The sequence below is a fragment of the Orycteropus afer genome, unplaced genomic scaffold (assembly GCF_000298275.1).
Source record: "Orycteropus afer afer isolate SDZICR_OR568_19922 unplaced genomic scaffold, OryAfe1.0 scaffold00158, whole genome shotgun sequence".
Taxonomy (NCBI): Eukaryota; Metazoa; Chordata; class Mammalia; order Tubulidentata; family Orycteropodidae; genus Orycteropus; species Orycteropus afer.
This window is the reverse complement of record NW_006921745.1, coordinates 2,294,532-2,309,702: the sequence shown is the minus strand read 5'-3', so window position 1 is coordinate 2,309,702 and position 15,171 is coordinate 2,294,532. Positions and strand designations below refer to the sequence as shown.

The 15,171-nt window shown below is 39.5% G+C and overlaps 1 protein-coding gene across 1 annotated transcript in view; it reads right to left on the bottom strand.

The window, feature by feature from the left end:
* Positions 1-1,180: 1,180 nt before the first annotated feature.
* NDUFAF5 (NADH:ubiquinone oxidoreductase complex assembly factor 5) overlaps positions 1,181-15,171 on the bottom strand; it is a 78,710-nt gene continuing 64,719 nt past the window's right edge. The window contains 3 exon segments of the mRNA XM_007946380.2: positions 1,181-1,273; positions 1,435-1,517; positions 7,844-7,927. Of these exon segments, the coding sequence (XP_007944571.2) occupies positions 1,181-1,273; positions 1,435-1,517; positions 7,844-7,927 (260 nt within the window).

Genomic DNA, 15,171 nt, shown 5'->3' with positions numbered 1-15,171 from the left:
CAACTGAATGATGAAAGGACAGTGAACTCAGATTAGGTTAGCAGTATGAAGGCCTGAAATTACAAAGGGAAGCTCAGTAATAAACAGCACTTTTAATTACTGTGCAAATACTTTTACACATGATTTTTGCCTCTGTAATTCTTTAAAACGTTTTCTTCTTAGGGTTTAAATCATAGTGGTCCTAAATCATGCAGATGAAAAAGAAGTAAGATCATAATTCAGATTTTAAAAATTAAAAAGATGAGGCTATGTAACCAATGTCACTAAATTTGTGCAGAAACTGTTGAATGGGTAACGAATCTGCTGTGTAAACTTTCACTGAAAACACATTAAAATATTACAGTAAAATCTGTGAAAGCTGAAACCTGTGCAAGGTGGAAACCTGTCAGAGAAGGAAAACTCAAGTCCACTATTTTCCACTAACAGAATGACAGAGAAGTGACAAGACTGCATCCTGTCAAAGGTGGAAAACTTGCGAGACCTGGAAGAACAAAGCAGTCCCACTGAGGTCCAGCTCTCACAGGTACTTAAAAAAAAAAAAAAAAAGGATGAGGAGGAATACAATCAAGAAACATGCTATTCTAAAGTACAGACCACATTAATAGCAACGTTCTAAACAAGGTACATACTCTCTGTTCTTATTGACAAAGAAAACAATGTGTCAAATAATTTTAGATTAAGCATCTTAAAGTAGTCCAACAGTCACAACTGTTCAAAAAATTATTTTGTTTTCATTGTAAATAACTCCTAAAGAAACTACTAATTTTTTCTTTCCCTCATCTCCATAACTGTCATCCTCCCACAGAAATAACAAAAGAGTGAAAAGCAGAAAAGGAACTAAATGTCACATGAGTACTGTTTTTCCATGGAGTCAGGCATTTACATATGTAAGCATATTTGTGAAATTTTTAGGGAAATTGTTTTCTTTGCTTTTAGGGTAAATGTGCAAATAAGGCCTTTAAATCACTAGATAACAGAATCCACGTGATCACAGAAACCATATGAAACCAAAATATGAAACCAAAATGGCTACTAAATATAGATATGGAATTAAGTTATTAAAATCTGTTATTAAGTAGCTATGTTTGCTTCTTGCTTCAAAATATAATGATTTTATGCGAGAAAGCTATCAATTCCAGTGAAAATTCAGAATATTAGTATCACAGTATAAATAAAATGTTTATTGTGATTTCTTTCCTTGGGACACAAGACTGTTTATTTTTCCTAGTTCTCCAAATGACATGGTTGCAGAACCTCTTTTAGCTGGTCTTGCCTGAAAATAATAAAGATTAAAGATATTAGAAATAGATACAAACTCCCCAATAATCCCTTAAATGCTATCTTATATAAATAATCCCTTATTGTAAGGTAATAAACAATAAATAATAAATGAAAATGTGAGTTACTAAGAAAAGTGATCTGTCTTAATGTTACCTGTGAATCATGGTATTTCCATCCAATCATGTAATAGATCTGATATGTGGCAGGTAGAGAACCATCTTCATTTTTGTACATTTCTATAAAGACAAATAATGGTTATGAAACTGAGTAAAGTCAAAACTATTTTCCCCACCCAAGTTAAGGCAGATAATTAGAACAGATAGGACCGCGGATGGGATAAATAAGTAAACTTAATTACCCTCAACTATTTCCCCACCCCAGACCTTGGTTAGAGATAGATGAGTAAACACATAGGACTCTGGCTGGAGACAGATGAGTAAATACAGTAAGTTCAGTTCCTTAAGAACGGAATGGAAATAAAACATTCTTTCCTGCTATTTACTTAGGCACAGGTGATAAACACGTTAATGAGTCTTAGAAAACAACTTGAAAATTAACTCTGGACCGCGGACATGTGCAGTGGGACAGAGAGGAACAAAGTTACTAGGAACTCTTCCCTCTACCTAAGCCCCATTCAGCTGATGACAGGAAGCCAGTGTGACTTATCTAGTATGAAAGCACACTGATCAAAATGCTGTCCCTTTAAACTGAGGTGAAGGAAATTTCAGCCAATCGTCAACCATCTCATACCCAAGTTCCTGAAATTTTTATGAATATGCATAACCCTCTCTTCTGAAACCTACAAAACTGTAATTTGATGGAGTTTCAGGAAGTCAGATCTGGGTACGGATACCCCTACTCCTTGATTGCTGCTTTGCAATAAATAATTTTCTCTCCTTTTAATCACTCGGTGTGTAAACTGTTTTGGCCTGACTGCACATTAGGCAGGGACCCGCATTTAGTCTTACTTCAATTTGGCACCCCAGATGGAACCGAGGGTCTCTGACACTCTGCCTGGAGCACGAGGATGCTTGGATGGTGGAAATGGAACAGACCCCTAATGGACCTTGTGTACACTCAGACACTGCTCTGTCTGAAGGTACGTAAGGGGTGCTGAGTCTGTGACCGTCTGCTGTGTCCTTGGCCTCTAGGCGCTTTCGAGAGAAGAGAAAATTATGCTGGGTTTGGTGAGTATAGATTAAATTCTGGTCTGGCTTCTAGCTGACAGGGAGGTTGAAATTTTGGTTAACGGCCTTAATTAAGACATCTCCACAGCTGAAGCACTCTAGTTTGGCTTTAAGCTGATAGGGAGGTTGAAATTTTGGTTATTAACCTTAATTATCTCCACAGCTGAAGCACTCTGGTCTGGCTTTAAGCTGATAGGGAGGTTGAAATTTTGGTCCTTAGTTGGTAACCTTAATTAAGATCATCTCCACAGCTGAAGCATTGTTATTCTGGTCTGGTTTGGTTGTGGTTTGGTTTGGTTTGTGTATGGGTTTACTGTAGCCCACATGTTTCTTAGGGACCCTTTACCTTGATCTGTTGTTGCATGTGGATGAGACTGTGGGTAAGTGGCGGCCCAGCCCTCCTTTAGTCTGGTCTGATTTTGGTTTGGTTTGTGTGTAGGTAAGAAGTAAAAAGTTTTAAATGGTGGCCCAGGTGTCTTTTAATCAACCTCTCCGTAGCCCACGTGGTTCTTAGGAATCCTTTGCTTTGAATTCTGGTCTGGCTCTGCTTGATTTTTGTGTGAGAAAGAGTGTGTATACGTGGCACTGGTGCAACAGTTTTGAGTGGACATGTGACTGGAAATTTGGTAACCAAGGTTCTATACCATAATGCAGCCCCTTTGGCTGCATTCTGAAAAACTGGGCTCATTTTGGCTTTGAGCCTATAAAGAAAAAAGAAATGGTATTTTTCTGTAACACTGTCTGGCCACAATACCAGCCAGAAAATGGGAGTCTGAACTGTGATATTATTATGTAATTAGATCTATATTTTGCAAAATGGATCAAGAGTGGGAAGAATTGATTTATTTAGAGCTATTCATGGTCCTGTTTCAGAACAAGGGTTTATAGAAACAGTGTGGGGTGATTGTTGTATGACCTAAAGGGAAAGTGGATTTTAAGGGTGTCTTTCAGGACTCTGAAGACCCTTACCTTGACTCTGTTCCTCCCCCATATGCCCCTTTCCCATACTCCCAGAGTCAAAAAACAATTCACCTATGAATCCACCCCTAAGCCTAAGGGAATTTTGAGTTCAGAACCTCTTAAAACTCCAGTGGTGTTATATCCCCATTTACCTGAGAGCACCCCAGATGCCACCCATAAAATGGGTACCCCTCAGGAAATATAATGCCCACTTACAGGAAAAATCCAAAGCAGATGGAAATCTTAATCACCTCCTTATTTTCAGTTCATTATCCTAACTGGACTGACATTAATAATCAACTACCTTACTCACCCCTGAAGAGAGGTGGATAGTATTAGAGAAAGCTAGAGCAGAAGCCAACAGACTTCATGATATCCAGCCTGAAAACCTAGTCAGGGGCCCCAGCCATCAGGCAGTGCCAGGAACAAATCCCCACAGTGGGATCCTAATGACCCAGGGGACAGAGCTAGGTTGGCTTATATGAAAGTGCATTATCGCAGGGCTCCAGAAGGGAGCCCCAAAGCAGATTAACGTTCTCAAAGTTCAAGAAGTACAACAATGCCCCAAGGAAAATCCTTCTGCTTTCCTTGAACGGTTGTATAAGGCCTACTGCCAATATACTGACACCAACCCAGATGACCCCCAGAACACTCGTATTGTAAGCCAAAGTGCCCCTGATATACAGTGTAAACTCCAAAAATTAGAAGGGGGACTGGGTATGAACACTTCTCAACTTGTACAGGTTGCTTTCAAGGTCTGTAACAACTGAGACCAGGAGCAGGAGAAACAGAAGCAAAGAGACATGAAGCAACAGACTGCCCTGCTGGCTGCTGCCCTGGGAGGCCCGTCATGAAGTCAATCCTACCGGGTAAGTACCCATGGGCCCCCAGTGGATAGAAAGGGAGCTCCTCCTCCAGGAGGCTGACCAACAAAGTTAGGGTCTCAACAGTGTGCTTACTGCAGGAAAGATGGGCAATGGAAGAAGGAGTGCTGAAAACAAACCCTCCAAAACCAACCAAAGGGGGCCCAGCAAATGATAAGCACAGCTGACAGTGATCAAGAATGATGGGGCCCAGGGGCTCCGCTGCAGACTGGGCAAATTCCTATCTCCCACAAGGAGCCTGGGTGGCAATAATTGTGGGAAAACAGCCCATTGACTCTCTACTGGACACAGGGGCAACCTCAGTCCTAAACATCCCCAAGGCCCCTCTGTTCCAGAAGACTGTGACCATTATTGTTGTTTTAGTAAGATAAAAATTTTCTTCAAACCCTTGAATGCCAGGTTGGGAGTACTGTATTAACTTGAAGTTTTTATACATACCTGAATGCCCTCTTCCTCTGCTGGAATAGACTTAATAACCAAGTTAAATACTCAGGTTACTTTCTCAGCTAACAAGCTCCAGGTGGATGTTAATCCCGACCAGGCATGGGCCTTACAGACAACCTCCTGCAATTACCTAGTGCTATGGACTACAGAAACAACAGGCAGAACTGTCACTGCAACCAACACTTGTTATGGGAAAAGATGCCCTGTATACTTGGCTAAGTAAACTTACTGCAGGACTGGATCTATACAAAACAATCCAAAAGGTGACACAAGGCTGTTCTATGCCAGAAACAATCCAAAGTGCAGTCTACCTCCAGGGGTAAAAGGAATTCAAATAAGAGGACTGGGGCCATACAAGGACTGGCAAGTAAAATTTACAACCCCTGGAAAAATCAAGTACCTGTGAGTATTTATAGATACTTTCACTGGATGGGTAGAAGCCTTTCCCTGCATCACAGAAAAGCAGCAGAGGTGAGTAAACCCTATTAAAATTATTCCCAATTTGGTTTGCAAGTCTCAGTTCGAAACAATAATGAGGGAACATTTGCATCTCAAATAGTCTAACGAGTAACAGGACTAGCCTAACTGACAGGAAAACTGAGAAGACGAAGCATACTTTTAGGAAGACACTGGATAAGATGTGTCAAGAGACCAACTTATCTTAGATAAAACTTTTACTTCTTGCCCTGTTGTGGGTCCAGGTTACCCCAGAAGCAGGCTTAAGGTAAGACCATATGAAGTATTACATGGGAGACCATTTTCTAGAGTGTGGCATCCTAGTTATGCAGGAAAGGGAAACCTTAAAATTATTAAGGAATTGGATATTTTAAAACATGTATGAACTTTATCTGCAAAATTAAAAATTATTAACCAGTTTGCTTCCAGCAGGTTGTTGTATCCTACAGATACTCCCCTTCATAGCTTCTGTCCAGGTGATTGGGTCCTGCTGAAGGAGTGCAACGACCGGACTCCCCAGAGCCAGCCCCAGGCCAAATGGACTGGGCCTTATGAAGTATTGTTGACAACACATTTTTCGGCCAAACTGAAGGGAGTCTGCCCTTGGATATATCACACCCAATTGAGAATAGCACCTGACTGCACTGGAAACCCTCCCCAACCTATAACTAAGCTTTATTCTACAGGAAGCAGCCTTGGGGGACAGGGAGACTTGAGAGAACCTGACCAACTGAATATTGAGTGTCCACAACACCCTGCAGTGGAATATACTTGTGAGCCCATGGAAGATCTTAAGATTTAAAAGGAAACCTGTTCTGAATTAAGACATGAATGTGATTTTGATCAGCTCAATGACTGTTTTATCCCTAACCACTTCTGAAGGAGGATGGTGGTCTAACACTCTCATAAAATTCAAACAAATCCTATTAGACCACACTCCTTGGGCTAATAATTATTGGATGTGTGCACACTCTCCCAGACAGAGGGGTATGCATATGTATCAATGCCATCTGTTGCTCATTAATTAATGCATCAGGAAAGATAGTACAAAATCAACAGATGAATACATTGCACCATTTGTAAATTGCAACAGGACAGGATAAGAGGAGTATCTGCAGGATACAACAACCTGCTGGAAGCAAACTGGTTAATAATTTTTAATTTTGTAGACAAAGTTCATACATGTTTCTTGGCTCACATCTTCGTTACCCAATTTAGGGTGTCTGAGATCCTTATTTGTTATAACATTCCTCATATTGACATTAAGAGTCTTTACTTGTTGTTATATTCAATGTCTGCCTAACTGCTTATCTGTCTTCAAGCCTCTACAGGCACCCCTAGTCTCTTCTTCCTGGACTATGGCCAGAAAATTCCGAGAGCTGTCTAAACTACAAGAGATTTACTAACCAAGGTTGAGTTCCCAGTCAGCAGGAAGCAGCTAGAATGAGTCGTCACCCTGTTTCCCAAAAATGTGGAACAGTAACCATTCTAGGGGGAATTAAAACCGAGTAAAGTGTTCCCAAGAATGTGGAACAGTATCTATTCTAAGGGGGAACTGAAACTGAGTAAAGTCAAAACTATTTCCCCCACCCTAGTTAAGGCAAACAATTAGAATAGATAGAACTCTGGATGAGAATAAATAACTAAACTTAATTACCCTCAACTACTTCCCTCCCCAGACCCTGGTTGGAGATAGATGAGTAAACACATAGGACTCTGCTTAGAGACAGATGAGTAAATACAATAAGCTCAGTTCCTTCAGAACTGAATGGAAAAAAATATTCTTTCCTGATATTTACTTAAGCACAGGTGGTAAACACGTTAATGTGTCTTAGAAAATAACTTGAAAATTAACTCTGGGCCATGGACATGTGCAGTAGGACAGAGAGGAACAAAGTTACTAGAAACTAACACTCTCCCTTCTGCCTAAGCCCCCATCAGCTTATGACAGAGAACCAGTGTGACTCATCCGGTATGCAATTGCACTGGATCAAAACGCTACTGTCCCTGTAAACTGAGGCGAAGGAAATTTCAGCCAATCATCAACCATCTCACACCCAAATTCCTGAAATTTTTATGAATATGCATAACCCTCTCTTCTGAAACCTACAAAACTGTAACTTGATGGAGTTTCAAGGAGTTAGATCTGGGTACAGATACCCCTACTCCTTGCATTGCCACTTTGCAATAAATAATTTTCTCTTCTCTTAATCACTCGGTGTGTAAACTGTTTTGGCCTGACTGCGCACCGGGCAGGGACCCACGTTTGGTTCTATTTCAGTTACAGTCCAAAAAACTGCCAAGTAGGAAAAAATATCTGCTCAATATAAATGGCATATTCCAAAAAGAAAACAGTACTAATATACTTGCAGGATTCTGAGAATGCCTCACAAGAAAATCCTGAGCACTCACTCAGAAGCTGACTGTTCGGAAGCTGTTTGGAAACAGGGTATGGAGCTACAGGGTCTGTGTTCTGCCAGGAAATTCAAGAGGTCTGAAGAGTGGGAGGGTACAGGAAGTTTGAGGGTGCCAAAATAGGAAAGGGAAATTACTGGTAATTTTAACAAAATCACATGACATGGCACACATTCCTCAAGGAGAAATAGGTGTAAGAATGGGCAACTCCCTCACCTCTATATACTGCTGCAGCCGCCAGCATGGTGTTTCGATGCAGTAGAGCTTTTCTATTCCACGAACAGTTACTCTCACCCATACCTAAAAATACATGACAGGTAGTTTTAGATAACACAGCAAATACACCAAGGAGCTCAGTATCAGAGACTTAAGCCCATCTCATCCAACAGTACAACAGTCCCCACTCTAATAGTCATGTGTGAAAGAAAAAAATTAATAGCAGACATCTTAACAGTGATTTTAAGGGATTTTTCTTACCCAAACGACCAAAAATCAACTGTAAAAGCCTGCCCCAAACTGCCAAAGTTTCGTCTTTCTCAGCCAGAAAAAAATCAAGACTGTGTGCTTCCTTAATTAAAATTTCAAGAGGTCTCATAGCTACAAATGGGTAAAAGGCCAAATTTTTAGGAATTACTTTCTAATGTTAGTTCAGTAACCATTAAGTATTTGGTCATCATGGAAACTTATGTTCATATTAAGGCAAATAATTAAAAAAAAAAAAATCAAGCTATTGTGAAATCTCCAATCCTTTGTTGTTGTTGTTGTTATGTGCTGTCGAGTTGGCCCCGACTCATAGCGACCCCTCCTTGGGTTTCCAAGGCAGTATCACTATGGAAGTAGGATTAGGAGAATTTAATTTTTTCCTCTTCATGCAGGGAGACTTAAGTTCTTCCAATGTGCAATTTATTAAATCATGAAATAAACAAATATTACTGTTTTGAGCTAATTCAAGCGTTTGTATTTTAACAATTCTAGCTAGCCTAACTTTGAGCCACTTGTTTTTAGAAACAAAACAATCTCCCTTCATGCATACAAAATAATTGCTTTAAATTTTACATTTTAATTTCTTTGTGTTTTTCAATGCATGTAAAATAACTAAAGTCTCATTATAGTCTCAGATTTTTGCTAGGCTTCTTAATGATTCTGAATCAAAATTATGTTTTAATTATGCTGTTTCTTCAATATTATGACAAGTGAAGAAGTCAAATTTCCAAAACAAGCCCAACAAGCATTGTCAACAACTGCCTTAAGGTAGGAAGCTGGGGAAAAACAAGGTGACTGGCCCTCCAGGTGTTGTCAGTAGCTGGCAAGTACCTTTCCAAGGATGTCCCATTTTACACCACTTTTAGGTACTCTCTGGAGGGCGAGAGAACACTGTCACATTGCCTCACTCTTCTAAGCTATAAATGTAAGCAGGGTCATAAACCTCGGAGGAGAGTTTTAACTAGAGGGTAAAGAAGTTACTATGTGTTTTCAGATTTTACAGTATTTTACTAATCCCATATTATAAAGAATTATGTTTTTCAGAAACACTTCTCAATGTTTAAAATTTTATTTTTAAATTTTTTTCCTTCAAGTTGATAGTTAATGCTCTCTCTAAAGGTCTGACCTAGGTCTTTCAGCCATACTGAAGTGCAGGAACATTACTGTATACCATAGTCAGTAACTTTGCTACTGAGGTAGCCCACTTTCCCTCACAGAGAAGCACACTGCCATGTCTAACGTCTTGGAGAAAGTGTGTTATGTGTTGGAAAGAATCTGGATCATAATCACTCAAGCACAAATTCCAGTTCTACCCTTATGTTAACTTGGACAAAGTTATTTAACCTCTATAAAACTTGGTTTTATCATTTTCAAAATGGAATAATAGTACATGATAATACTTCATGATGGACCTTTACTGAAGACCACCTGGGCAACATATCCAAGGACTTCTGACTTGCTCTGGACTCTGGGATAACAGAAAAATCTGGCCAGCAGGTAACTGTTCAAGACTCTCACAGTGTTTTTAAGGTTAAATTCAACTGCTTCTATGAAAAAAGCCAAACTTAATTTATTATAGTTTACTAGGAATAATACTGAGTATTGTCTAAAAATGTAACTGAACTTACCTTAAAACCACTGTGAAAGCCTCCAAATTTTCTCATGCATTCATCAGAAGATATGCAACTTGTTTTGTAAAATTAGGTCAACATTCTGGACTTTTTCTGTGAATTAATAACAATGGCAGCTTAAATGAGACATACTACAACCATCAAGAAAAAAGTGTAACATAATATAAAATACATTTAAAACCAATATGAAAGTAGCACTACTTTCCAGTCAACAAAGTCACACACCTGGAAGTCTTCTATACTTCCTCCCTCCTCTTTTAATCCCCACGACTACATTTCTTTCCATTCTAGCTGCCTCTGTCCTAATTCAGTAACTTTTCATGGGAGAGTGGTTGAGAGGTCAGAATCTGAGTCAGGCTGCTTATCTGGAATTAAATTCTGGCTCTTTTTGTTGTGTACTGTTGATTCTAACTCCGAGCAACCCTATAGGACAGAGTAAAACTACCCATAATATTTCCTAGCTGCAAACTTTACAGAACAGATCACCAGGTATTTTCTCCCTAGCAATTGCTGGGTTTAAACTGCTGACCTTTCAGTTAGCAGCACAGAGCTTAACCACTGTACCACCAGGATTCCTAAATCCTACCTCTACCACTTAACATGGGAGCTCTGGTAGCATGTACCTAAGGCACTTGACTTCTAACCAGAAGGCTGGTGGTTCAAACCCACCAGCCACTCCTCAGAAGGAAGCCTGGGCAATCTACTTCCATAGTGATACCACCTCAGAAACCCAAGGAGGGGTGTCGTTATGCATTGGGTCTGACTCAACAGCATGTTAACAACAACAATAACAACCACTTAACAAAATACATCACTTCCAGCAAGTTACTTAACCCCTCCTCTCTGTGCTTCAGTTTCCTCATGTCTAATAAGAGAGATTAACCTTCTTAGCTATACTCTTACTTTCTTCATAAACTATTCCTCACAAGCAATGCTAGAGTGTATGCTTTCTAATAGACTAATCTGGTAATTTTTCCTCTTGTCAAAATTCTTCCATGACACTACAAGGTTCACCTGGTAAAATCTAGAAGCCTCTGATCAACTATCTTGTATCATTTCCCTTCTTCTACCTACTCAACAATACTGAATTACTGTATAGTTCCTTCATCAGGAGAGTGAAAGATGTGCATATCCTCTTATGCTTCTATGATTTTATACAGGCTGTTTCCTCAGCCTGGAATACAATGTCCTTCCTGCTTCCACATACCCCTTTCATTTTCCTGCTCAAATTGACACTTGAGCAGTACCCCTTCTGTAGTAACACTCCTGTCTGTCTAAGCAGATTTAGGGAATTTGTCTTGAGTTCCTCCCTGCACTCTAAAAAACAATTATCTCATTTTATAGTTGAAGGCATATGTCATTAGTCTGTCTCTTTATCTGTCTGTGTGTGTTTTCTCTCTCTACTAGACCATGAGCTTCCTAAGATCAGGAACTATGTATTTCCATCACTGCCTTCGGGCACTTGGCTCAGTGGTTGGCACATGGTAGATGTTCAATAAATGTGAATGAATGAATAAAAAATCAACCAGCTAGTGTTTATTTCTGCTTTGTTAAATAAGAATTTCACTTTTACAAGTTATCTTTAGACAATTCCTCTTAATCCTCCTAAAGATAAGAGATATCAAAGACCACAACACATGGCTTTTGTAAAAGGTCTTACAGTAAAAATAAAAGCAGGACTGGCAAAGCTTATTAAGGGTTAATATTAGGCAACAGGTCCTCAAAATACAGGATTTATTCAAAACCTTCAAGGAAAAAAACAAAGAAAAAAACAAACTCGCTGCCACAGAGTCACTTCTGACTCATAACGACCCTAACTGGGTTTCCAAGGCTGTAAATCTTTATGGAAGTAAATTGCCCATCTTCCTTCTGCAGAGCAGCTGGTGGGTTTAAACTGCTGACCTTCTGGTCAGCAATCAAGTGCCTTATCCACTATGCCACCAGAGCATCTAGGAAAAGGGTGTTATTAACTGAGAAGGCACACAAGGGAACCCTCTAGGTGGCTTAAAATGTTCTATATCATGATCTGCATAGTAGTTAAAAATATAACAAGATATATACTGAACATATATGCTAGGAAAGAAAAAAACGAAATCACTGCTGTGAAGTTAATTCTGACTCAACAGTGACCCAACAGAACAGAGCAGAACAGCCCCATTAGATTTCCCAGGCATTAAATCTGTACGGAAGTATGCTGTCACACCTTTCTCCTGTGGAGTGGCTAACCTACTCAAACTGCCAATCTTTAAGTTTGCAGGTGAGCATTTTAATCACTGCACTTCCAGGGCTCCTTGAACATGCATACTACAGTTTGATTAAACAAACAAAAAAGCCCACTGAAACACACACACTACCAAGTAGTGCAGGGCTCTAGAGCAAGATTACCTGGATCAGGTCATACTCTAGCATTTAGTGCGACCATGAACAAGATATTTAACCTCTCACTGCCTCAAACTGCTCATCTGTAGAATTAGGATATTAAAAAAAAAAAACCTCACAGAACTGCACCTACTACTGCATTTTTACATCAGTGGGCAAATAACCTTTTCTAATAGATAGGAAAAGCTGTGGTCTCTTTCTTCTTCCTTGAAATGACTCATGAACATATTTATTATAAGCAGAACAAAAATATTTATGAAAAATATTTTTGCCATTAGGGCCTTGGAAATCCAAGGAGGAGTCACTATTAGTTGGATTTGACTCAATGGCAGTGAGTTATTAGAGACTGAATGATAAACCACCAGCCCCAAACCATGTCTCAAGCCTATTGATAAAGAGGATCCTTGATCACATCAGGGTAAGCTCAGTGCTCAGGACTGGGGAAGGGTTATGGTGATTTATAATTTGTTCCTCTGTCATCCTGGGTATGATATAACCTGCCAATTACTGCAGTGAATGAAAAATGACTATGATTATAAGTTTCCAGATATATGTCTTTGGAACTTATTTGTACAGAAGCTCCATTACTCAGTGGATGATTGACAATGGGTAAAATGAACCTTGTTAAAAATGGAAAACTAAAAGATGGAGTACAATCATTTAATGAGAATGGCAGAGCAGAAGGCAAGATGGCAGTTTATTCTGCCACTAACAGGCAGGTATTCTCTCTGGGTCTAATTCTCCTCACTTGTACTATAGGGACAGTGGCTATCAACAGGGCTGTTGAAAGAAACCAGTGCAACAAGCTCAAGAAAATTACATAAACAAAGGCAAAGTATTTCTTTTTATAATCCATTCACTTTAAATAAATAGTATTACAGTTCAAGACCAGGATTAAGACTCTCTTAGATAAATGTAGTTCTGATTTCACAGAATAAAATTTTATCCCCACCATATTCTTGCATTCATCAACTGTCTTTGTTCATTTGTGTAATAAAATAACAGACCTCACAAAACTGATCTAAATTGAGGCTTTCCTCTGAGGAAATCACTTCACCAGCAGCCCTCTTCAGAGGTCAACTATTTATTTCTGTACACCACACCTTGTTCATGACTGGGATATTGGATTGTGTCCTTTTTGTTCCTCAAAGCCTGGTCTAGTCCATTACTTCCCTCCCTATTAAAAAATTTGGCTGTAACCCAAACAACCCAACTCTCAGTCAGCCCCTCATTAATTGTAGAGTTAGGCACATGGCTCGGTTTTCCTCTGTATACCAACTCATGCCACCACCCTGGTGACTTCAATGTTAATTACCAGCAAACTCAATGGCCTCTAAGATATTTTAACCTCCTCATCTCTTATGAACTTCTTCATCTTTCTACCTTGGCCACCACGCCTATGACATGGCCTGAATCAAGCTGTTTCTTGTAACTGCTTTATGTCCAAAGTCATCAATTAATTCAAATATCCCATTTTCTGACCACATCTTCCTGTCCCATCCAGCTTGTTGTTAAGGCACTTCAGCCATGCCCAGTCTCTGAACACCTTGGGTTCACCCATATATGACAACTCTGCTTTCTCCCATCAATCAACTCAGTCTTCCTACACCCTACTTCCCTCCTCTTCCACCATAGATTTTCTCTCCTACTATTTCAATTACATTCTCAGAATTATCTTCTGCCCTTGGCTTTATGTCACTCTCATTGGGCAAAACCCCAACCCAAACTAACTCAATTATCTAATTTTTTATGCCTAATCCTAAGCTGCCGACTATTGTTGGAAAATGCCACAAATGTGTCTGACCTACCACAAATACACCTTTCCAATTCTATAATTTTTCCCTGGTCAATTCACTTTCCCATTCTCCACAATGACTATTTCAAATTGTCTCCATTAAATTCTCGAACCTCTGACTCTTTCATTCTTAGTACGTGACTTTACAGAAGCCATCAGATGGAAACTCCTGCTATCAAACACATACATTAGGCCCATTTACATTGTCCCTCTTCCCTTCCTTCTATAAATCTATCCCCACACCAAGGTCCATCTCTCACCTGGCCTTTGTATCTCACAGGTAACTGAAATAATCAATTATCCTTTCTCTTTCATCTAGAGTCAGTTCTTCTATGAAAGCACTTGGATTCTTCCAATTAAATAAAGTCTTAAGTTAAAACAGAAAATCATATCCCTATCCTCTTCTTTCTCATCTGGCACTTGTAACCTTTCACTCTCTCAATTCTTCACAGCCAAGTTCTTGAAAGAACAATAAACATTTGCTGTCTCCAGTGCTTCACTTTCCATTACTTCTCAACCTACTTCAATTACTTCTACTCCCATCAATCCAACAAAAGAGCTCTCACTGAGGTCATTAATAACCTTCCTATCACTAAATCTAATGGACTTTCTTGACAGTTCTTGGTTCTCAGTGGTATTTGAAACACTTTCCTTTGGTTTAGATGATACCTTACTTTTCTAATGTTTTTGCTTAACACTTTGCTAACCATCTCTACTCACTTTAGAAGGTTCATTATTTAGAAAAAGCCACTGTATGTTAGGTTTCAAAAAGCTCATTATCAAGTCACTTTCTGTTCTCACTCCATGAACTCACCCTAGGCAACTGCTTCAAATACTTCCTATTCTAAAGTGACTTAGAAATTTTCAACCAGGCCAGATATATTCTCTGCACCACAAACTCATAATATCCAACTAAGCACTTGACATCTCCTAGGTATTTCAAAAGCACTTCAACCTGTCATACATAGGCTGGATTTGCTAGAGGAGCAAAACCAGTGAAGTATGTGTGTATGTACGTCCATACAAATATATACACATATGTACACACATACACACACACACATATATACACATACACACGCAACGCAAATTCAATGCACTGCTTTGGAGTCGGATCCAACTCACAGTGACCCCTCAGGTTTCTGAGGCCGTATCACTACAGAAGTACATCACCCAACCTTCCTTTCGAGGAGTAGCTAGTGGGCTTGAACTGCCAGGCTTCGGGTCAGCAGTCAAATGCCTTAGGCATTATGCCA